Source organism: Grampus griseus, assembly GCF_964374135.1.
Source record: "Grampus griseus genome assembly, chromosome: X".
NCBI classification, from domain to species: Eukaryota; Metazoa; Chordata; class Mammalia; order Artiodactyla; family Delphinidae; genus Grampus; species Grampus griseus.
Window position 1 is genome coordinate 31,395,760 of NC_138999.1, and position 25,943 is coordinate 31,421,702.

The 25,943-nt window shown below is 34.9% G+C and overlaps 1 protein-coding gene across 1 annotated transcript in view; it reads left to right on the top strand.

The window, feature by feature from the left end:
- The window catches only part of CFAP47 (cilia and flagella associated protein 47), a gene marked incomplete at both ends in the record, with an annotated part of 513,170 nt that overhangs the window by 130,694 nt on the left and 356,533 nt on the right, over positions 1–25,943 (top strand). The window contains 2 exon segments of the mRNA XM_082682021.1: positions 2,230–2,324; positions 16,446–16,587. Of these exon segments, the coding sequence (XP_082538147.1) occupies positions 2,230–2,324; positions 16,446–16,587 (237 nt within the window).

Genomic DNA, 25,943 nt, shown 5'->3' on the forward strand with positions numbered 1-25,943 from the left:
TTGGATCGCTCCCAGTTTTTGACTCTAAGACGTATGTGATGGGAGGGACTATTCATAGTTGATATAATGTGAGGGAAGGAATAGATCTAGGCAAGCATGCTGTGTTTGAGGGGACTGTGGAATAGCCCAGGAATCATAACAGTAGGCAGTTGGAAATCCATATGAGATTTATATTCTGTTTTGGAAAATCTGGATGTTGAAACTTTAGTTGCATTAACACTTTACTCTGACTGCCTCATATGCATTCATGCACCTTGTTAATGAATCACAGGCTCTTCCTGGTTATTCTGCAGAGCTACTCGGCAAGATGCATTTCTTTCCACAATTCTGCCTTAGCCCTAGCTCAAGCTTCCCTTCTAGGTCACTGGATCATCTTTTAAAATGCTTTCCTTGCCTCCAAGCCTTTATCCTCATACCTATACCAGAGAGTGATCTCCTTCAAGCAAAGATCTTATCCCATCTGCCCTCTGCTTGAAAAGCTTTGTTGGTTTCCTGTTACCAGTAGCAGTGGTTCTCAACAGCAGGCTGCTGACACAGTCTAGGATGTATATAAGTTGATCTTAACAATTATTAACAATTTGCAATAAAGTTTATACTTAAAATGTCCTGAAAATGTATTTTATTATTATGAGTATGTTAAAACATAAATGTCCTTCTGTGACAAATTAGACTTGGTTTTTCACATTATCGTTTCAGGACAAGAATGACTTAAGGGGGAGGAAATACTGAGATCTGTTTAGCTATGATGCCACCTTTTCTTTCCAGTCACCTCTCCCATTGTAGGCTCCATCAGCTGTCTCTACTGCAACCAGATTGTGTTACACATTTCCTCTGGCACTGGGCTTCCCTCCTCCTAGGCTAGTTCCTCCTCTTCTGTCCCTGCTGCCTGAGATTCTACCCTCTTTTATAAATTAGCATCAACCTCCTGCATTCCTATGAATCATTAGCCCCATTCGTACCCCTGTCCAATCGGTTGAAATTATTTTTTTTGCCTTTGCTCCTTTAGGACATTAGGTGAGTTTTATTATAGCACTAACCAAATTGTACCTTGTATCAAAAAGAGCTTTGTACTTGTTTGTCTCCCTTACTACGCGGTGAGCTCCATGAGGTCAAGGACTGTGGTTCCAATTTTTGTTTTCTGCTAGAGTTGTCTGACATAGTTCTCTGCACATTATAGGTGCTCAAGAAATATTTATTGATGCTGTCTTGGATTATTGCATTTCACAATCTATATGTTTATATATACTTCAAATATACTTAAGAATATCTATTTTTATTATATTTTATGTATTCGAGATATATAGCCATTCTAGGTGGATATTCTTTGCTGTATAATATATGTATTTTTTCCCACACCACAAACATGTTTGTGTTAATAAACACTTAATGGATCCTTTTTCTTCATTTGTTTAATGGTTTTTATATCATACATCAAGTTGAGAGAAATTGAGTAGGGTGAAGGAGAATGAAATGAGTTATTTAAGTTTATTTTGAGACAGGGTAATTGAAATTATTATCATTCCTTGGATTAATCAGAAAACTTTAGGGAGAAAAAAGGATTTTTAGAATTGTTTAGATGAGGGCAGAGGTTCTATTGTAGCTAACATTTGATCTTTCAGGAACTTATTTTAGAAGTTTATTTAAGTGGTTATAATTTTTGACCCTGAAGTTTGTGTTACTATTTGACAGTTGTTTCTGTATCTCCACCCAATGCCTTTGTATCTGGAGTGATACCATTTTGTTGAAAAGTTTTCTTGTACGAAATTGTGTTTATCTTCTTTGTGAACTCCGTAAGGCATCAAAGGAGGTCTGGATTCTCCCTGTTCCATCTTCACTGGAGAGGGAGTCTCAATTTTCTCAGACCTAAGATTCAGTCAGTTATTTGATCTTGACCTTTATACCTTTTTATATTCATCTGAATATGACTGTGATATCATTCTTGAACTTTGGAGATTTTAAAAAATAGGTTTATCCTCTCTGTTTTGCTGATTGAATATATATTTGTTCCATTTTTGGATACCAGTTTTGCTGATTAGCATCTTGGCATTAAGAGTGATTCCTTAACCTAGCAACCTTATGCAGCCCCGCACAGATGTTTTAGCGACTGTTTTTTGATTGTTGTGAACATTTTGATGAGGTTTCTCAAAGTTTCATTTCCACATTTAACAATAGCATCATAGATATGTATCTGGCTTAAAAAAAAAAAGTGTCCTTTTTCTGCTCTTATAGGGGAATTCACAGACACTGCATTTCCTGACATATATTCCTTGGAGTTAGAGAGAGAGACATCTCTGGAGTGTGGCCTAGCATTTTCTCCCAAAGAAGTAAGTTAAGCTTTCTATTACTCACATTACTGGAGAGTTGTGGAGTTAAGATAATCCTAACTAAGAAGCTATTGAAGATCACCTGAGTTCTTTTTGTAGTGGGTCTTTTTCTACTTGTGAGCATGTCTGGGTATACCCTTTAATTCAGTAAAATGATCGTGGAGTTGTCTGGCTTCATGCTTGCAGTGTATCTCAAGAGGTGCAGAGGGCACACACAAGGAGCCTTCGTGGTCTTGTGGTCTCAGTTATGCTCTCTAGAAAATTCAAGATATGACATGTTGTGAAGGAGAGGAAAGTTGAGGCTAACCCCAAAATCACTTATATTTGAGCCAGCATGTGCTTTCTACTTATATTTGAGTGGGGTATGCTTGATGTTCTTAAAATCATCACCTGAAATCACCAAAGACATGCTGTGAAGATTTAAGAGGGGTTGCTATAACACTGGTTCTTGGGTAGTGTCCCTCGATGTTTGGTGATTTAAAAACACCAACAAAAACAACAAGCAAAGAAAATCAAAGAAAAAAACCTTTCCTAGAATGTGCCCAGGAGGAAGGGATACCACTGGCAAAATTTCAGGGGCAATCTCTGATATGCTTTTGCTTTGAAGGCAATAGAAGTGCCAAAGAGAGAGCGTCTTGCTACCTATGATATGGAAAGGCATGTCGCTGCATCCTCCCAAACAAGAATCAAACTGCTATATGGCAATTAGAGTATGAAACTCTTATGTCAAAACATTTTTTATATTCCAGCATAACTAGCATGATGCCTTGTACCCAGTAGGTGTAGGATAGAATCAACTAAAGGAAAGGAATTAAAACACAACAAGAAGGTGTATTGAATGCTAACAAAGTACATCTTTAATAATCCATTTTTTAGTAATGTTACTAAACTACAGAGTTTACTGAGATTAAAATCTTATTTTAGGAACAATGATAGCTGTTATTTAGCTTTCAGGAGGAAAAAGTCAAGAAAATTTAAGGACACATTCAGATTTAAGAAAATGCTAAAGATTAATTTTGCCTTCTTAGGTGCAGTACATTAGCTGGCATGTATTTTGTGGGTTTTGTGCACATATGGTTCACATGGAATGATAATGTCTACAGAGTTCACTCTTTTGTCTGTTCTAGTTTTTGACAATCATAGTGGATGAGATATCAAAGGTTACTCTTCTGATATTAAAGAAAATGAAAAATTTTAATTTTATCTACAACATTAAGTTGTATTATACAACATTAAGATGTATACCATACTATATTTGATTTCTACAGGTTTAGTGTGTAATAATTAAGATGTATACCATACTATATTTGATTTCTACAGGTTTACTGTGTAATAATTATTCATCTACATTCATGAACCAGTGACATTTAGATAGATACTCTTTAGCAGGGTTATCCAGAAGAGAGAGAACATCTTTGCTTTTTTTGAAAGTCATTTTAGGAATAGTTTCCTTTGGCCTAATTTGGGCTATCAGATAATATCAAAATACACATTATTTACATTTTCCTTTTATCTTTTCAGCAAAGGATTTTGAAGTGCATGAAATATTGTCAAGGTATTACAATTATTTGTTGAATAATACAATCTGTGACTTGTCTTTCTAATTCAGACAAAAGCATAATTAACAAGTTATTTGAAGAGATTCAGAGGATGTTTATCTTTTTAATTTTTACAGTATTTTAATAGCTTTCAAAGCCTACTCAACTCCCACGTATCCTAACGATTTGCAGGTTTTCTCAGCATCATCTTATATTTCAATCTTGCATATCAGTGATATTCTCCTCCTGATTATTAAAGTCTCTTGTCAAAATTAAATGGGAAGTTTAGAAAAGCAGAAAGAAAGAATACAAAATAAATCCTAATACATAACAATGACCTCTGTTTATATTTTGGGGTATCTTTGTTTTTTCTCCTTCTATCTCTATACTTATATTTCTATGTCTATAATTATAATGAAATAATACTTTATGAACATTTATAACCTGCATTTTTTTTGCTGAGTGTATTAATTTAAATGTTATCAATTGCTTTTTGTGTCATTAAGTATTCTAAATGCAATTTAATTTTTTAGGGATAATATTTTATGGCTATACTATGTTATAGTTATTAAACTAATCCTTCTTACTGTACACTTAAGATTTTTCCATTTTTTGACTCTATAAATGATTCTGTAAGAAACATCCTTGTAAATAACTGTTTGTTTTCACATTATAGGCGTTCATTATATCATCCTAGAAGTAGAATAATTGGGTCAAACTCTGTGCACATATTTTAGGCTATTGATATGCGTTGTCAAATTGCTCTTCAAAAAGGTTATACCAGTAGTATTAGCCACTAGTAACAATGTAAAATGTTGCTTACTGTCGTCTTTCTTTGTATAACTAGGTTGCATCCATTATATATGTATGTGTATGTAATATTCTGCCAACCTCAGAGGTGAAAGGTGAATTTTAAATTGCACTTAAAATTCTTTGATTCTTCTTGCATAACAAGCCACCATACAACAGTAATGATTTATTTGCTAACAATTTGGCCTGGTTGGTGCTATTAAAATTCTTTTAATTCTCTGGTAGGATAACTATATTCTTTTCCTTTTAAAATACCATTGGCCATTTTTCTTTTAAATTTTATTTATTTATTTATTTATTTATTTTTGGCTATGTTGGGTCTTCATTTCTGCGCGTGGGCTTTCTCTAGTTGTGGTGAGTGGGGGCCACTCTTCATCGTGGTGCGCGGGCCTCTCACTGTCGCAGCCTCTCTTGCTGCGGAGCACAAGCTCCAGACACGCAGGCTCAGTAGTTGTGGCTCACGGGTCCAGTTGCTCTGCGACACGTGGGATCCTCCCAGACCAGGGCTCGAACCCGTGTCCCCTGCGTTGGCAGGCAGATTCTCAACCACTGCACCACCAGGGAAGCCCCTTGGCCATTTTTCTTGATGAACTTTAGAATCTTTTTCTTGAGTTTATAGCTAAAACTTCTATGGTAATTTTGGTTTGTGTTGCATTAAATTAATAAAAAATTTAGAGAGAAGTGGTTTCTGTATAAAATTGAGCTTCATATTCAGAAAAAAGATATGCCGTTTATGTTATTAAAGCATTTTATACTGCTCAGCAAAAGTTTGAAATATTTTGAAATAATTTTTCTATGCTGTTTTGTGCAGTGTAAATGATTGGGTTTTATTATTTTTATGCTCTCATCAACATTTTGAAAATAAATTATGTTAATGAGGTGTAAAACTGTTTATCTTACTTTAAGCATCAGTTACTTTTAATTATCCTTCAATTTATTTTAGATTTTTTTTAGGAATACTGTAATAGATTGCAGGGCTTCCCTGGTGGTGCAGTGGTTGAGAGTCTGCCTGCCGATGCAGGGGACACGGGTTCGTGCCCCCGTCCGGGAAGATCCCACATGCTGCAGAGCGGCTAGGCCCGTGAGCCATGGCCGCTGAGCCTGCGCGTCTGGAGCCTGTGCTCCGCAAAGGGAGAGACCACAACAGTGAGAGGCCCGCGTACCGCAAAAAACAAAAACAAAACAAAACAATAGATTGCAAATATTATTGTCTCTTCTATTTTAATAATGATAATTTTTACCACTTTTTTCTTATCATACTACCTTGTTTAGAATTTCTAGAACAAGATCAGTTATTTTTCTTGGCTTATCTTATTCCTAATTTCCTATGAAGCAATATGCTTTAAGGCCATGTTGGGAAATATCTTTCACATACTAATTTAACACACGTTTTAACCCAGGATAGATGTCGTTTCTTAATCTAGTCAGATATCTGTATGTCATCAATCATATTATTATTCAAAGGAAGAAAACAGTATGATATATAGTTCAATATTATATTTGTAGCATTAATATATTTTTTGGCACATATCAGACAATAGGTATAAGTATTCGACGAGTGAATTAAAGTGCAGTGAATAAACTGGCATGTTCATTTCTGAGGACTTGTTCTGTTGTTTCTTTTGGATATTTAGAATTGGAATTGGTGAGGAAAGGTTATGTGCTTTTTAATTATTGGTACATATATCCACATTATCACCACCAAACTTGTATCAGTTTATATTTCCATCAATCATCATCATTCAACAAATGTTTATTGGGCACCTACTAGGTATCCTGCATTATTCTTTTTTTTTTCTTTTTTTTGTTTTTTGCGGTACGCAGGCCTCTCACTGCTGTGGCCTCTCCCTTTGCGGAGCACAGGCTCCAGATGCGCAGGCCCAGTGGCCACGGCTCATGGGCCCAGCCGCTCCGCAGCATGTGGGATCTTCCCAGACTGGGGCACGAACCCATGTCCCCTGCATCGGCAGGCGGACTCTCAACCACTGCGCCACGAGGGGAGCCCCCTCCTGCATTATTCTTGACTTTAGGATTATAGTAGAAAGCTTACATCCTAATGTGGCACCAAGCTGTATTTTCTTCACATTGTCTTCACACTGGGTATTATCATCTGCTAATATAAAAGACACATGTGACAAAAGTCCCATGTATCTCTTTTTCATTTGTCACTTGTGCTTTTTGGTATCATATCTAGGAAGCTATTACCTAACTCAAGTCATGAGATTTCTGTATTTGTTTCTAAGAGTTTTGTTTAGAGTATTAGCTTTTACATTTAGGTCTGTAATCCATTTTGAATTATTTTTTGTGTATGTGTGATATGAGTCCAGTTTCATTCTTTTGCATGTGATGTCCATTTGTCCCAGGACCATTTATTGAAAATATTATTTTACCACATTAAATTGCCTTCACACTCCTGTCTAAAATCAATTAAACATAAATATAAAAGTTTATTGCTGGACATTCAGTTATGTTCCATTGATCTATATGTCTGTCCTTATTCCAATAACACAAGGTCTTGATTATAATAACTTTGTAGTTTTTATAATTGGAAAATGTGAGTCCACCAATTTTGTTCTCCAGTAGTATTTTTGACTACTTTGTGTCCCATGCATTTCCATATGAATTTTAGGCTGACCTTGTCAATTACTGCAAAAAGTCTGGGTGGGATTTTGATAAGGATTATGAAGAATCTTTAGATCAATTTGGGGAGTAGTGCCATGTTAACAATATTAAGTCTTCTAATCCATGAACATAGGATGTTTTTCCATTTATTTAAATCTTTCTTAATTTTTTCAACAATGTTTTGTAGTTGTCAATGTACAAATTTCCTCTTTCCTTATTAAATTTATTTCTAAATAATTATTTTTGATGCTCTTGTAAATGGAATTGTTCTCTTAATTTTATTTTCAGATTATTCATTTCAAGTGGGTAGAAAAACAATTGATTTTAAACATTGATCTAGTTTTTCTGCAACCACGTTTAACTTATACATTAGTTCTTATGGTTTGTTAGTAGATTCCTTAGAATTTCCTATGTACAAGAACATGCCATCTGCAAATAGAGCATTTTATTTCTTCCTTTCCAATTTGGTTGCCTTTTACTTGTTTCACTGCCTGATTTCTAGAATCTTCAGTACAATGTTGAATAGAAGTAGCAAGAGCAAAGATCTTTGTCTTGTTCCTCATCTTAGGAGGAAAGCATATGTCTTTCGCTTTTAAATATGATGTTAGCAGTGTTATTTTAAAAAATGTTTTGTTGATTCCCTTTATCAGGTTGAGAAAGTTCTCTTCTATTCCTAGTTTGAGTATTTTGATCATGAAAGAAGGTTGCATTTTGTCAAAAATTTTTTTGCATGCAGTTTGATGATCACATGATTTTGCCCATTATTCTATTAATGTGGTACATTATATTGATTGATTTTTGTATGTTAAATCAACCTTACATTCCTGGGATAAGTTTCCCTTGATCATGGAGTATAATTCTTTTTATACGTTTCTAGATTTAGTTTCCTAGTGTTTTCTTGAGGAGTTTTGCATCCCTGTTCATAAGGAATATTGGTCTATAGTTTTCTTCAACTGTCTTTGTCTGGTTTTAGTATCAGGGTAATACTGACTTCTTAGAGTGAGTTGAGAAGTGTTTTCTCCTCTTCTGTTTTTGAAAGAATTGTGTTAATTCTTCTTTAAATTAGTGATGTATTTCATCATTGAAGTCATCTGATCTCAGGCTTTGCTTTGTCATATGTTTTCTAAATTACTAATTCAATCTACTAGATCTATTCAAATTTTATATTTAAAATTATAATAACAATCCTTTAGTTGATAATTATATAGTACTTAGAGTTTGTAAAGTGCCCTAATATCCAATGTCACTTAATTTCCATATGAATCCAATAAGACAGGCATTGAGACCTTAGATTTTTCTCCTTTTTCCAATTGTAGAAGCCAGTGCACAGTGAGGCCAGGGGACTTGTCAAGGCTAGCTGCTGGTGATCTGCAGAGCTTAGACCATAAATGTTATGTCCTCAGCCTCCTGGCTTGTCATGATGCCATCTTAGGAATCCAAACATGATGAAGAATAGTATATATTTCTTTAGCCTATAGACACAAAATTTTCATATCCTTTCTTTGAGGCTTATTACTTTCCTTCTAGTCATTAGCATTCAGAATCTTCAGTTTCATAAGGTTGCCATCATCAAAATGTCAATGACCATTTTTATATAGTCCCTTTTTTTCTGTTCCACTTTGCATATCCATAGGGGGGAAATTTGCAGTCACAGTTTGTTTCTTCTGGGATTAAGTTTGGTTGGGGGATAATTACCATATGCTTAAGCCTTTAATTACATATACAAGGGTATTTGTAGAAACTAATAAAATATAACCCATAATAAAATGGAAAGAAAGAAAAGAAATTGACAGAAATTTTCAGGATTTTGTAGAATATTGGGAAATACTATATTGAATTAAAAAGATACACATCTGAACAAGACAACTCAAAAAACCAAATCTATATCATTGAAAGTGACATGATTTTATTACTTGATACAGTATATCTGTCATCCCAGTCCTTAAACATGAATAGCATTTCTGTGTCAGGTCAAATCATGGGTAGCCTTTTCTGTTTTCAAGTTTTGCATATATTTCTCATAGTAAAAATTTATAGCATCTGCAACAAAAGGAGAGTTCTTCTTCTTTCTCATTTCTCAATTCTTTCTTTGTCAGTATTGCCTCTTAGATTTTATATAGATTTCACATGAGTTTCTTCTGTCTAATGTCCTGCTTTGGATGGAGCCCAATGAATGTTGGTTTAATTTCCTATTACTCATTCTGATATGACCTGATGTTCCTTTAGTATTTATATTTTCTCTCTTGGGAACTTTCTGTTTTGCTAGAATTAGTACTCTGACTTCCCTTGAGTAAACTAAGGCCAATAGTTCTTCCCTACTCCCCCACCCCCCAGCTTCATCTATATTTTAATAGTTTTCTCTATACTTCTTCCAGGTGAGTTTCCATGTTTCTTTCTTTCTTTCTTTTTTAATGAGACCTATAATTATGAGACTAGTATTTTCTTTCTTTTTCCTAATAATTTTATTTATTTATTTATTTATTTATTTAGGCAGGCAGTACCAGGTGTTGTGGCCCTCAGGATCTTCGTTGCGGCATGCAACCTTCTTAGTTGCGGCATGCGGACTCTTAGTTGCGCCATTCAGGCTTCTTAATTGTGGCATGCATGCGGGATCTAGTTCCCTGACTAGGGATCGAACCCAGGCCCCCTGTATTGGGAGTGCGGAGTCTTACCCACTGGACTGACACGGAAATCCCTCCATGTTTCTTTTTTTTATTGAGATATAATTGACATATAACATGCATTAGTTTTAGGTGTATAGCATAATGATTAGATATATATATATATAGTGAAATGATTACCACAGTAAGTTTAGTTAACATTCATCACCACATATAGTTACAGTATTTTTCCTTGTGATGAGAACATTTAAGATGTGCTTTCTTAGCAGCTTTCAAGTATACAATACAGTATCATTAACTAGAGTCACCCAGCTGTATATTACATCACCAGGGCTTATTTATCTTGTAACTGGAAGTTTGTACCTTTTGACCACCTTCTCCCCACTTCATGGGTAAAGGTGATCAAATTTTCTATTTCTTCCTGAGAAATTTAGTCTACGTTATCTAATTTAGTGGCATACAGTTATTCATGGTGTTCTCTTACTATTTTTATTTCAGTAAGGTAGGTAGTAAAGTTGCCTATTTCATTTCTGATTTTATTAAATTATCTCACCTTTCATCCTAGACTATCTAAAGGTTTGTCCATTTTGTTGGTATTTTTAAGATTCAGCTTTTGGTTGATTTTCTATACTGTTTTTGATTTTGTTCATTTTCACTTTATCTTTTATTATTTACTTCCTTCTGCTTTCTTTGAGTTTAGTTTACTTTTCTTTTTTCTTGTTTTTTAAGGTAGAAGGTATTGATTTGAGATTTTTCTTAATTTTTTTTTTTTTTTTTTGCGGTACACGGGCCTGTCACTGTTGTGGCCTCTCCCGTTGCGGAGCACAGGCTCCGGACGTGCAGGATCAGCGGCCATGGCCCACGGGCCCAGCCGCTCCGCAGCATGTGGGATCCTCCCGGACCGGGACACGAACGTGTGTCCCCTGCATCGGCAGGCAGACTCTCAACCACTGTGCCACCAGGGAAGCCCTCTTAATTTTTTGTATAGGTTTTACAGCTATAGATTTCCCTCTAAGCAGTGCTTTACCCATATCCCAAAAGTTTTGGTATTTTGTGTTTTCCATTCATCAAAGTTTGCAATTTCTCATGTAATTTCTTCTTTGACCTATTGGTTATTTAGGATGTTACTTAATTTCCACATATTTGTGAATTTACCATATTTCCTTCTGTTATTTATTTTTAATATAATTACATTGTAATTAGAGAATATTCTTTGTATTATTTAAATACGTTTAAATTTATTGAAGCTTGTTTTATGACACTCTATGTAGGTTATTTAGCTGTGTTGAGGTAAATCCAAAAGAAATAACTAGGAGAGTCAAAAATGATTGCATCTGGATTTCTGTGTGTTTGTGTGTGTGTGTGTGAGTATACATCGGTGGAGGGAAGGGAATGCTGATTTTCAAAATAAGCTTTGTAGGATTATTTTTATTTCCTCAAGTATGTACTCTTATAATTTTGATAAAAACAAAACCTCAAAATTAAAAGAAAATAATCCTTTTGTGACAGATTATTTTGAAGCATTGAAGTCTATCATTCTCTTATCCAGTGCCTGCATCTGCATCTTTCATGTGTACAGAGGTATGCAGACAGACACACACACATACACACATTCTTCAATAGGAAAATAAATGAGTTTCAGCAGTAATTTAATCTATAGGTTTTTAATTTTGCTGAGATCAAGTTATATCTTGTCTTAATAAGTCGATATTGTGATTTTATGTTTTCATACAGTGGAACTGTGTTTTTAATTTCATCCTTTATCCACAAAAGCATTTAGCTTAAGGGTCACTAAAAATTAGAAAAAATACATAATCCAATTTAAATGTTACATGACTTTTGGGGAGGATGCATATGCAATTTGATAATTTTTCAGTCCAGTTTACTATTTAACACTTTCAACAGTTAAAAGCTTAGAAATCTATTTCTTAATGTTTGGACTGTGGCTCTTCTAGTGTTCTAAAATTGATTATAAAATTAAAATAAATTATATATATTTATAGTTTTCTGGAGTGCTGCACATTGCTTAAGATTTTGAATTGTTCAACATTTACTAGGTAGTTTAAAGGGAGATTTACCTAGTGTATAGAAGTGTAATTCAATCCGACAATAAGAAGAACATAAAGAACCCTGCAGAGACAGCACACCCTGTGAGATTTTGCTCACTAAATTTGTGCCAGTGAGGCATTTCAGGTGTCCTCCACTATATTTATAGCTACTTGTAAGTTATCTATCTTTGTGTGTGTGTAGATGTAAATTGTCAGTGGGTGCTCTCTTGTTTGACCTATGCAGCAGGAAAATGTGAAATCACCAATAAAGGACTTGATTTATTTCTAGTTGTAACCCTTCCTTTCCTACGTTGCACCAGGTTTGGGTACAATCAGAACTGCTTGTGGACAGTTACAATTGTATTTGGCATCCCTGACTAGACTTGTTTGTTTACACTAAGTCACTCAACCCTCTCCTTTCCTTGTGGGCCACTCACATGTCTTCTGTGTCAGTGTATAGCATTACTTGAGTTTAAAATGAGTTCATATTATATATAAAAAAAGGAAAGAATACAATAGTAACCTAAAAAATAATATAAATACTATTAAAATATGTGTGAAAGTATTGATTTCTATTAATATAACAAGTAAAAAATGAAAAAAACAAACCAGAAGAGGAAAAATAGAAATGAGACAAAATATAACTGGTTGTTGATGACTAACAATGAGAAATTCCAGGAGAAATAAGATCAAACAAAGTTTTGTTTTGTTTTGAGAAAGATATAAAAGTGTAGTATTTGGACATGAACTATATCTTTTTTCAATTTACTCCTTGACACCTGTGTGCTGGTATCACCGCAGAAATAGATTATCATGGGAATGAGTTGCTTGCTCTGATTTGTCAAGATAAATGAAACATCCATGAAAATAAAACATGTTACAGTATTTTTATGCTTCTATAATTCTGTTATGGGAACAGATTATTTGCAAAAGATTCTATGACGGGAGATGGAATTGGCAGTGACATGGCCATTGTCTTAGTCTGTTCAGGCTGCTATAACAATATACCACAGGCTGGGTGGTTTATAAGTAACAGAAATTTATTTCTCACAGTTCTGGATCCTGGATGTCTAGGATCATGGCACCAGAATTGGTGGGGTTAGGGCCGCTTCTGAGTCGCGGACTTCTTGATGTGTCCTCACAGGATGGAAGGGGCCAGGAATCTCTCTGGAGTCTCTTTTACAAGGCACTAATTATAGTTATAAGACTCTAATCCCAGTCATGAGGACTCCATCCTCATGGCTTAAGCACTTCCCAAAGCCCCACCTCCTAATTGTATCATCTTTGGGGGTTAGGATTTCAACATATGAATTTTGGGGGGATATTTTCAGACCATAGCAGCCAGCTAATACTGAAACAAAAAGCCCAAGAGTTTGCCTAGTAGGGTAATATGCATGGCAAGCTGTAACTATATGCTTTTTATTATTTAGCTCTTCATTTTATTTAACACATATTTTTTATTTCTGTAGAATCTTGAGATCATCACATGGTAGATATCTGGGGAATTCCTGGAAACCTCTGATTGATTTGTCCTTCATTTATTTTTTAAAAAATAATTTATTGAGTGTCAATTTCTATAACATAAAATTAACCATTTGGAAGTAAACAATTTAGTGCCTTCACAATATGGTATAACCACCCCATCTATCTCATTTCAAGACATTTCCGTCACTCCAAAGTAAAACCCTTTACCCATTAAGCAGTTTCTCCCCAGCCCTCTTCCCACCAGCCACTGGCAGCCACCAATCTGCATTCAGTCTCTATGGATTTATCTATTCTGGATATTTCATAGAAAATCACCTCTCCTAAATTTTTCTTGTCCTTATTTGTAGTCACCTTCTCCCCCACCTTCAGTTCAGGGCAAACACTGATCTCATTTTGTTTGTATAATTTTGCCTTTTCACTTGTATATGATATGAATGAAATCATAAAATAGGTTGCCTTATCAATCTGGCTTCTGTCACTTAGAATACTACATTTGAAATTCATCCGTATTATTCTGTGTAACAGTAGTTCATTCCATTTTATTGTAGAAAGCTGTTGGATGCATTTACCAAAGTTTGTTATCCGTTCACTATTGGGAGGGAATTTGGCTTGTTTTCAGGTTTTCACGATTATGAATAAGGCCACTAAAAACATTTGCATGCAGGTTTGTGTATGAATAAGTTTTCACTGCTCTTTGGTAAACACCTAGGGTTGGGAGTTCTGGGCCTTATGTTAAGTATGTATTTAATTTTCTAAGAAACGAGAAAACTTTTCCAAAATGACTATAAAATTTTGCATTCCTATCAGCAATTCATAAATGTATTAGGTGCTTACATCTTTATCAGCACTTGGTAATATCATTTTTATTTAAGCATTTTGATAGGTATGAAGTGTTATCTTCTGTGATTTCAAATTGCATTTCCCTAATATCTGATGATGTTAAACACCTAATTATGTGGTAATATGTCATATGTACATTTTCTTTTCTGAATTGTCTTTTCAATACATAGTTTTTCATTGGGTACTTTGTTTTTTATTAATCTTTGTATGTTCTTTATATATTTTGGATGTAAGATGGATTTTTTTGTGAGAAATATGTTTTTGGCTTGTAATTTTATTTTTTAACATTATCATTAACAGAACAGATATTTAAAGTTTGAGAGAGGCTTCCCTGGTGGTGCAGTGGTTAAGAATCCACCTGCCAATGCAGGGGACACGGGTTTGAGCCCTGGTCCGGGAAGATCCCATGTGCCAGTGGATAAACTAATCCCGTGTGCCACAACTACTGAGCCTGCGCTTTAGAGCCTGCAACCCGCAACTACTGAGCCCACACGCTGCAGGTTCTGAAGCCCATGCACTTAGACCCCGTCCTCCACAAGAGAAGCCACTGCAATGAGAAGTCCGTGCACCGCCGCGAAGAGTAGCCCCCGCTCGCCACAACTAGAGAAAGCCCGTGCAAAGCAGCGAAGACCTAACACTGCCAAAAATAAATAAATAAGTAAATAAATTTAAAATTTGATAAAGTACAATTTATTTTTTTTATAGATGATTATTTTTGTATTGCACTTAAGAAAGATTTTTCTCCTACATTTTCTTCTACAAGGTTTATAGTTTTAGGTTTTATATTTAGGTCTTTGGTCCATTTTGAATTAATAGCAATTATTTTTAATATTTTTATTTTTTATTTTTAAGAATTATTTTTGGACTAATGAAAAATAAGCCAAGTCTTATTTTGAAAAAAAAAAAAATGTTCTTTCAATGTCATATGATAATTTTCTTTTTGAAACTGTCCTTTTTTTTTTTTTTTTTTTTTTTTTTTTGCGGTACGCGGGCCTCTCACTGCTGTGGCCTCTCCCGTTGCGGAGCACAGGCTCCGGACACGCAGCCTCAGCGGCCATGGCTCACGGGCCCAGCCGCGGGGCATGTGGGATCTTCCCAGACCGGGGCACGAACCCATGTCTCCTGCATCGGCAGGCGGACTCTCAACCACTGCGCCACCAGGGAAGCCCGAAACTGTCCTTTTTTTTAAACTGCTGTTTTGCTAAATCCATAGTATCTCGTCAGATCTCCAGGACTTACTCATCTTGCATAACTGAAACTTTGCACCCTTTGACCAACATCTCCCCATATCTCCCTTCCCCCCAGTCCCTGGCAACCACCGTTCTACTCTCTGCTTCTATGAGTTTGACTGTTTTAGATTCTACATGTAAGTTAGACCATACATTATTTGTGTTTCTGTGTCTGGTTTATTTCATTTAGTATAATGTCCCACAGGTCCATCCACGTTGTTGCAAATGGCAGGATTTCCTTCTATTTTTAAAACTGAAAAATATTTCGTTGTATGTGTATACCACATTTATTTTTTTATCCATTCATGAATATGTAGGTTGTTTCCATATCTTGACTATTGTGAATAATGCTGCAGTGAACATAGGAGTGCAGGTATCTCTTTGAGATCCTGATTTCAGTTCCTTTAAGTGAACATCCAGAAGTGAGATTGCTGGGTCATATGTTACTTCTGGTAACAATATTGTACTTTATACTTGAAATTTGCTAACTCTGTCTCTCTCACACACACAACAAGGTAACTATGTGAAGTGATGGATATGTTAATTAGCTTGATTGTGTTATTTCATTATGTATATGTAAATCAAATCATCAAGTTGTAAACTTTAAATATGTACAATAAAAAATAGTATTGGTTGAAATAGGTGAAGGGAATAAAGAGATACAAACCTCCAGTTATAAAATAAATAAGCCACAGGGGTGTAATATACAGCATAAGGAGAAAATGGTCAATAACGTTGTAATAGCTTTGTATGGGGACAGTTGATTACTAGACTTATCATGGTGATCATCTCATAATATATGCAAATGTCAAATCACTGTGTAGCACAACTGAAACTAACATAACGTATGCCAACTGTATTTGAATTTTTAAAAATCAATTTTTATAGCAAAAATAGTCACATTTATAATGTATTTTTTGTCTGTCAGGTGGCAACTTACGACTTTAGCATTCAAGTTCGAATTAATTTCTTCGCAGCTTCAGAACTTTACACCCAGTGTTGTTTGTCAGACTCTCCTATGATTCCAAAAACAGCACCACTTATTCGACCATGTTACGTTCAAGCTACTGGTATGTAATATGAAATTGATGTGCATAAACCAAATATTTATGCTTAAGGAGCTAGAAGTTTAAAAAATTAAAGTTAACTTAAAAATTAAGTTTAAAAAATTAGAGCATGATACTTATTTTTTAAAAATAGAAATGTTAGTAAATTTACGATACGATTCTTGTGTGTTTGTGAGTCTGTGAGATTGAATTTTAATAAATAGCCTGGATATAATCTCACATGATTTACCTTTGCTTAAAAAAATAGGATAGGGTTTCCCTGGTGGCGCAGTGGTTGGAAGTCTGCCTGCCGATGCAGGGGACACGGGTTCCTGCCCCAGTCTGGGAGGATCCCACGTGCCGTGGAGCGGCTGGGTCTGTGAGCCATGGCTGCTGAGCCTGCGTGTCCGGAGCCTGTGCTGCGCAGTGGGAGAGGCCACAACAGTGAGAGGCCCGCGTGCCGCAAAAAAAAAAAAAAAAGGATATAGGGACTTGCCTGGTGGTCCAGTGGTTTAAGACTCTGTGCTCCCGATACAGGGGGCCCAGGTTTGATCCCTGGTCAGGGAACTAGATCCCGCATGCCTCAGCTAAGACCCCGTGCAGCCAAATAAATAAATATTTTTTGAAAAACAAGATATAATAAAAAACAAAGGTCAGGTTAGTACTTTGTTTATTGTGTGGGCAATTTAAATGATTAAATCAAAATAGAAATTATTAAAATAAAATACATTGTTTATAAAATGATGAAAATTTTATTTAAGGAAATGTTTTTCACCCCAAAGGGATGGGTTACTAAAGAACTAAGTACAAGTAAAGAAGGATAAGTATATTAAAATTTTGAATTATTTATTGAATATTTATTCATTTTCTCCAAGAGTTCAAGTATAAAACTGATGCCCTCTGTAAACCATACTTTTGACTGGCTTTGACTTTGCATAGTATTATATGTGCTTAAGTATTTTTCTTGAAAAGTTAAGTCTAGTTTATATTATACTATGTTTTTATGGTTCTGACATTAATTGTCTTTAATAATAAAATAGTGATCAGTTAATAATTGTACTTGGCACCTAGTAAGAGAAGCCTCATTAAAGTAGCATATATAGTATAGAGATTTATTTCACTCCCATTTAAAATACAGAATTAGAATTTTCACTACTGGTGGAGAGGCTCCATGAAGTTAAAAATTTCTCCCTTGTTTTAAGATATCTTTTTAGGGAAAGAAAATAATTATTGTGTAATTTTTCTGAATTAGGTAAGTTATTTTAATGAAAAAGAAAATAAAATTCACAGATTTTTAAAAAATTAATGTATCATCATTAAGGAAAATTGGAAAGTGTAGAAACACAGAAAACATCATCTGGAATGTGAATATTTAGAGCATACTCTTACTAATATTTTGGTGTCTTACTCTTATTCTCTATTTTGCTTTTATTAGCTTATTTATAACATACTTGGGATCTTACTGCCTATGTTAAGTTGAAATCTGATTACTCAATAGAAACTTTTACTTGGATGCTGTAGACTCTTATTAATTATATAAATTAACACTGACAACTATTGTAGAGTATTTCATCCAGTAAGACACTCTTATAGATTACTTAAACATAATCACAAGCATAGGTTGTTTCCTTCTTTTATTTTCTTGTTAATGTAAATACTGTAGTAGTGAACATTTTTGTGTATAATACTTTTTCCCTATTTAGATTTTTTTTGAAGGTGAGAGTCTCTGAATTGCCTGCATTTCTTCTAAAGTATGTATCAGTACATATTTGCAAAAGGGCTTTTGTAAAGAGGTGTGTCAGTGTCATTTCACCCCTCCTCCAGTGTCACCTCTAACCAGCATTGAATGAAAGAAATTGGATCTCTTTCTTTGTGATTAAAAGTTCTTCACTTCAATTTTCATTTTTTTGATTGCTCATGAGAATTAACATTTTGTATCTTTGCTGTTAATTATATATATGTTATATAAATTATCTGTTCATGAACCTTGCCTTTATCACTGAGGTTTTGTATTTATCCAATAGATGTCAGTGACCTCTTTATTGATAATATTTTTTTTTCATGTTTACTTCAATGTTTTTTAAGATTTGTTGTTTGCCTTTAGTTTTATTCATTTTTCAATAGATCTTTTAAATAATTTTATGGTTAAATCTATCATTTCCTCTGTGATTTCCAACATTGCTTTAAAGATTAGATCGTCTTCCCCATCTACAGGATTGGTAAATATGTAATTCTGGTGTTTTCCCCTATTTTTTTTTTTTTTTTTTTTTTTTGTGCGGTACGCGGGCCTCTCACAGGCTCCGGACGAGCAGGCTCAGCGGCCATGGCTCACGGGCCCAGCCGCTCCACGGCATTTGGGATCTTCCCAGACCGGGGCACGAACCCGTGTCCCCTGCATCGGCAGGTGGACCCTCAACCACTGAGCCACCAGGGAAGCCCTCCCCTATTTTTAATGGTTTAAAATTTATTCAGTAATTTTTATACTTACTTAATTTATAAAAATATTATTGTATTTACACCAACAGTTGAAACGTCAAAGCAGACTTAATTATATCATATAACTTATCAACACCAAAGTTTGCTAATGACTCAAATGATACAAGTAAAATGAGACAAAGATGTAATATTTCTTCCTGTAGAACTTGGCATCTTCCAACTTGTCCTTTGATCCCACTGTAGGATGCCTTTGGTTTTGAATTAACAGATGACTTTTGAATGATATTTGTAGAAACCTTGTTCTCAAAGGATGCCGTTTTTGTTTGGAGCTCTGCATTGTTTTTTAATCTTCATAGTTATACAGATAATGCCTATGTGATAAATACCCATTCTCCTACGAGCAATGCCCCATAAATCCCAGATATTTTTAATTGGCTATTTGGACAGATAATGCATGTCAAGTTTCTTCTTTGAATAAGGCCACTGGTCAATACCATTTTTATGTTTACAAGGAGGTATGATCAAATCCGTTACTCTCTCAGCCATCACCTCGGTAGGATGATGATACCTAAGTAGGAGCTCACAAGCCTGCTGTGATCTCTTTACTCCCAAATTACATGCGTTCATTTTTGAATTAAAATGTGCTAATCCAGAATTGCAATCCATTATCTGTCTCCTACTTGAGGCTTATCCTGCACCCTAGAGGCAGTGATTTTCCTCGTTAATTATCTAATGAAAACACTTATTTGATGATAGGCAACTTGACTCACTGGAAACTCTAACTCCTCTTATCCATTTTCCTAATATAATTATACCTTTAATTTCAATTAAACTTTTTATCAGATTTAATTATTATGATGATGGATTGTACATTGTTTAGCCAAGTAATGTATCATGCATAGTTATTTTATTTCCTTTATTTCAACTTTTTTTTTTTTTCTGGAGTTAATAATTGCTTAATTGTCCTTAGGTATTTTACTAAATCCTCCCATGCTATAAAGCTCTATAATATGCTTGTCAGGACAGTATTCCACATAGTCTAGTCTGTCAGATAATATGTCTTCTTGTTCTCTTCAAGCAGCCCTCCTGGAGCACATCAACTTCCTGTTCCAACATGGACTAGATGCTTTCTTCCCCTGTGGCAGAGTTGGAGACTTCCCTTCATTCTACTTGTAGGGATTCCTTTTGACTCTTTTTTACCTTGAATATCCCGTTTCTTCAAATTCCCACCTTCCTATTTCTTGGTTTACTTCATTGTACTGATAGATTACATCTTCCAGGAGCTTCCAAAGAAAGGGTGCAAGGGAGTTACCTTTTTAGAAAATCCATGTCTGAAAGTATCTTTGTTTTTCCTCCCACACTTGAATGATAGTTGAGTGTGGAATTCTAGATTCAAAATAATTTTCCCTCAAAAATTTGAAGGTGCTATCGTTATCTTCTAACTCCCATTGTTGCATTTAGAAGTCTAATGCCATTCTTCTTTCCCATCCATCATATATTACCCTCTGTTTTCCCTTTAGAAGGTTTTAGAAACTTTTTTATCCCTGTACTCCATTATTTCCCATTGATGACTTTGGTGTGAAGCTTTTATCTTTACCACTGTCCTAAGTTCTTGTGGAGCTTTTCACTCTAGAAGCTTATGTCCTTCAGTTCTATAAAGTTTTCCTAAATTGCTTCCTTGAAAAACTCCTTCCCATTATTTTCTTATTTCTTTCTCTGACTCATGTTGGTTAGATTTTGTACCTCTTTGATTATATTATATATTTTAATTATCTTACATATTCTCCCTTATTATCCTTTTTCTCATCTTTTCATTTTATTTCCCAGGATATCTTTTTCTGACTTGACTATTTTATGTCTTAAAAAGTTATCTTGGTGATTTCAAACTGACAAGATTTTTGAACTTTTTTCTATTTCTTTACTTATAGACTTTTTTTTTAAATGAAAGCAACACTTTTTTTTTTTTTTTTTTTTTTGTGGTACGTGGGCCTCTCACTGTTGTGGCCTCTCCCATTGCGGAGCACAGGCTCCGGACGCGCAGGCTTAGCGGCCATGGCTCACAGGCCTAGCCGCTCCGCGGCATGTGGGATCTTCCCGACCGGGGCATGAACCCATGTCCCCTGCATCGGCAGGCGGACTCTCAACCACTGCGCCACCAGGGAAGCCCGAAAGCAACACTTTTTATCTGTATGTTATAAATTATTTGAACTTCTGTTGACTACATTGTCTCAATTTTTGCTGAATCATTTTTCCTTTATTTCTGTCTCCCTCATGTTGAGGAGTTCCTTAAATGTCTGTTGATTCTTTCCTATTACGTTTCTTAGTGAGTCTCACAATGCTGACTTCAGCATCAACTATTACATCATTTCCTGACAATCTGGATGCCAATGAATGTTTTAATTTAGGGGGGGAACCAAAATATTAGTATGTGAGACTTTAATCTTGAGAAACAGTTTCTCCAGAAACTGTTTCTCTAATAACGTGTTGGGTAGAATGTAGCTTTATATAAATGAAATAGAGATATCTAAATGGTGTCATAATATGGCAAAACAGTGCTTTGTTTTTAAAGATATAACCAATCTATTATTTCAGTGATTATCCCCAGTTGCCAGTTTGCAAATAGGCAGAACATCTTAGATGTGCTATTTCTTGTAGTGTGCCATAATATTGTCTTTTCCTAGGATTTCTCATGACAAGAGTTGGGGGTGACACAATGATGAACACTATCTACACATTTCTCCTATTCCACATGTCCTAACTTCCTGCCAAAGCATCTATTAATTCCACTGGTATAATAAAAGCACTTGTAAGATACATGAGTTTTTGCATCAGAAATTGGTTTCTTTCCAGGGACTTACACTCCCATAAACTTGTAAGATTCTTGAGTTTTCATTAAGGATTACAAACGTCTCCAAGGTAAGTTTCAAAAAGTATAGATTTTCAATTCTGGTTTCTGGTTCACGGTGTAAGAGGCTTGAAAGTTACTGCTCCATCCTTACAACAAGTACAAAAGCTAAACAAACTGAAAAATCAACAAATCTTTTTAGATCTATAAGAGAAGTGAGGTCACAGGGCAGATTCATGCTCCTGAAAATGGAAAGAGTCATGGGCAAATACAGAGAATCACAACTTGCTGGAATGGAAGTTACTTCAGGAATCAATGCCTGAGGAAGGAAACCTGTATTGTAATTGATGAATTGCTGGAGGTTCAGCATGGACAAGTCTGAGAGAAAATCTCCATGGAGCCCCAGTCATTAGGGGCTCTGATAGTTTTGTGAATTTTACCTCCAGGAGCTTGACTTGATTCTCTCAGTGAATATAGGAGAAAGATCCCCTCATGTTTCTGGCAGGGGTGAGGAAAAGGAATAATTTTGAAATATGCCAGAACATTCTGTTCTGCTTAACAGGGTCTGCCCTCAGGAGAAACTATTTGACCAGGTCCTGCTAGGGTTTTATCAGACCCTCACTGATCTCAGGGAAGGGAAATATCCAACTCCAGCGTCCTGTAACCTTCTATGTGGGAGAAGAGAAATACCCAACTCAGCCCACTCTAGCCATTTAGTCCCAGATTGGTGGTGGTGGGGCACAGATTGAGAAGCACATGTAAAGTTCATGTGCTAAAGTCTAGAGACACAGGCTCACCTAAAGACTGAGATCTAATCATAGCATTATAGAATGTTTCCCCTCTCCCCACAACTTACTACCACATTACTAAAGGTCTGTTTTCAGCAGTTCCTTTTACCCAGTACATCATGTCTAAGGATCAAGAAAAAAGTACAAGACATACTAAAAGGTGAAAAACACAGTTTGAAGAGACAGAACTAGCATTGAAAACCAGATGCTGATATGGCAGAGGTGTTGGAATGATCACATTGGGAATTTAAAGAAACTATGATTAATATGCTTAGGACTCTAATGGATAAAGTAAGCAGCATGCAAGAACAGTTGGGCAATATAAGCAGAGATGAAAATTCTAAGAAAGATCCAGAAGAAGTGTTATAGATCAAAAAACACTGGAACAGAAATGAAGAGTCATTGATAGGAGTATTAGTAGATGGGACATGGCTGAGGAAAGAATCTATGAGCTTGAGGATATCTCAATAGATATCTCCAAAGAAAAGGATAGAAAAGACTGAGGAAAAAAAACAAAAAAAAACAGACTATCTACATACTGTGGGACAACTACAAAGTATGTAATATATGTATACTGGAAAGACCAGAGGGAGAAGAAAAAGAAAGTAACAAGAAATATTTGAAACATAATGACTGGAATTTCGTCCAAATTAAAGTCAGACACCAAACCATGGATCCAGTAAGCTCAGAGAATACCACACAGGATGAATGGCAAAAACTACACCTAGGCATATCACTTTCAAACTGCAGAAAAATCAAAGATTAAAAAATCCTGAGAATGCATGCACCCCGATGTTCATTGCGGCACTATTTACAGTAGCCGGGACATGGAAACAACCTAAATATCCATTGACAGAGGAATATATGAAGAAGATGTGATACATATATACAATGGAATATTACTCAGCCATAAAAAGGAATGAATTAATGCCATTTGCAGCAACATGGATGGATCTAAAGATTGTCGTACAAAGTGAAGTAAGTAAGAAAGAGAAGGACAAATACCATATAATATTTATGTGGAATCTAGAAAAATGGTACACATGAACTTGTTTGCAAGGCAGAAATAGAGTCACAGATGTAGAAAACAGACTTAAAGTTATCAAGGGTGAAAGGGTGTTGGGATGAATTGGGAGATTGGGATTGACATATATACACTACTATATATAAAATAGATAACTAATGAGAACCTACCGTATAGCACAGGGAATTCTACTCAGTGCTCTGTGGTGACCTAGATGGAAAGGGAATATAAAAGAGTGGACATATGTATATGTATAACTGATTCACTTAGCTGTACAGCAGAAACTAACACAACATTGTAAAGCAACTATACTCTAATAAAAATTAATTTTAAAAAATCCTGAAGTAATTCAGAGGAAAAAACACCATACTATATTGAGGAGCAAAGATAAGAATTATATGTGACTTCTTCTCACAAACTATGCAAGCAAGAAAAGAATGGAGGGAAATATATAAAGTGTTGAGAGACAAAAAAACACCAATCTAGAATCCTGTACCTTGAGAAATTATCCTTCAAAAGTGAAGGAGAAATAAAGACTTTTTCAGAAAAACAAAAATTGAGGGGATTTGTTGCCAATAGACCTGCCTTGAAAGAAATAGTAAAAGAAGTTCTTTAGCGAGAAGAAAAATGTTATAGGTGAGAAACTTAGGTCTATATAAAGAAAAGAGCACTGGAGACAAAATAAAGTAAAATAAGATTTTTTATTTTTCATATTCTTGATCTGACGTTTAAGTTTATTCAACATAATAACACAACGGTATTTATTTATATATATGTTTATGTATACTTATATGTAAGTGAAATTAATGACAATAATGAAACAATGACAGTAATCAAACAATTATGCTATAAGTACGTTAAGGAAGGTAGGGAGGAATTAGGATTATTTTGTTATTAAAAAGGTCCTTGCAGATAAAGACAAATACTCTGTTTTCACTTGTATGTGGAATATAAAAAATAAATGAATATATTGGGTTGGCCAAAGAGTTCATTTGGGTTTTCCCATAACATCTTATGGGAAAACCCAAATGAACTCTTTGGCCAACCCAATATATAACAAAACAGGAACAGACTTACATATATAGAGAACAAACTAGTGGTTACCAGTGGGAAGGGGAAAGAGGTATAAGGGTATCTCATGTATGCAAGGCTGGTTCACATTCAAAACTCAATTAACCAGTTTTCTTATCAGTAAAAAAAGGACAATTGGTAGCTTCCTTGCATACTTGGCAAAGCGGAAAGCACTGTGCAAAGTAAAAGCACTAGAGGAATTGAAGGTATATTTTAAATAAGCAGACTATAACTTAAACCAGTGAAATATATATTATAGATACAACCCCCAAATATCAGTTTTCTCTGTTAAGAACATTCCTTAGGAATTTATCCTAAGAAAACAAAGGAATATATAAAGATGTTCATTAGAGCATTACCAATGATGGTGCAATACTGGGAGTAACCTAAATGTCCAGCAATAGGGGATTGGGTAATTAGATTATACTGTGAGTTTATTAAGGAATGCTATACTTCTAAGAAAATTCATGATATCTTGTTTAAAAAAAGTGCAGATTACAAAATGTGGTTATATGGCCCCACTTTTGGGTTATGGAAATATATATGTGTATATGAAAAATTGTATGTAGACAAAACATAAACAGTAATGATTTCTGAGTGGGTAGAGTATAGATAATTTGGGGTGATTTTTTGTGTTCTTACAGTTTTCTTTATGAAGAACATACAACTTTTTTTATTAGAAAGAAAAAAAAATTAAGCCATCACATTAACAGGCTAAAGAAGAAAATATCACATGATCATATCAGTAGATGCAGAAAAACATTTTACAAAATCCATTACCCATATATACATTTAAAAAATTCAGTAAATGAGTGATGGAGGGGAACTTTCTCAACTTGACAGAAAATATCTATGAAAACCCCCCACAGCTAACTTCATTCTTAATGGTGAGAAACTTGAAGCTTTCTCACTAAGAACAGAAACCAGGCTAGGATATCCCCTCTCACCACTATTTCTCAACATTGTACTGGAAGACTTAGCTAACGCAATAAGACACAAAAAGGAATTGAAAGGTATACAGATTAGGAAGGAAGAACTAAAACTGCCTTTGTCTGTGGGTGACATGATTGTCTATAGAAAACCTGAGTAAATTAAAACAAAACTAGAACTAATAAGCTATTATAGTAAGGTTGCAGGATACAGGCTAATATACAAAAGTCAGTTGCTTTCCTGTATACAAGTAATGTAAAATGGAATTTAAAATTAAATACAAAAT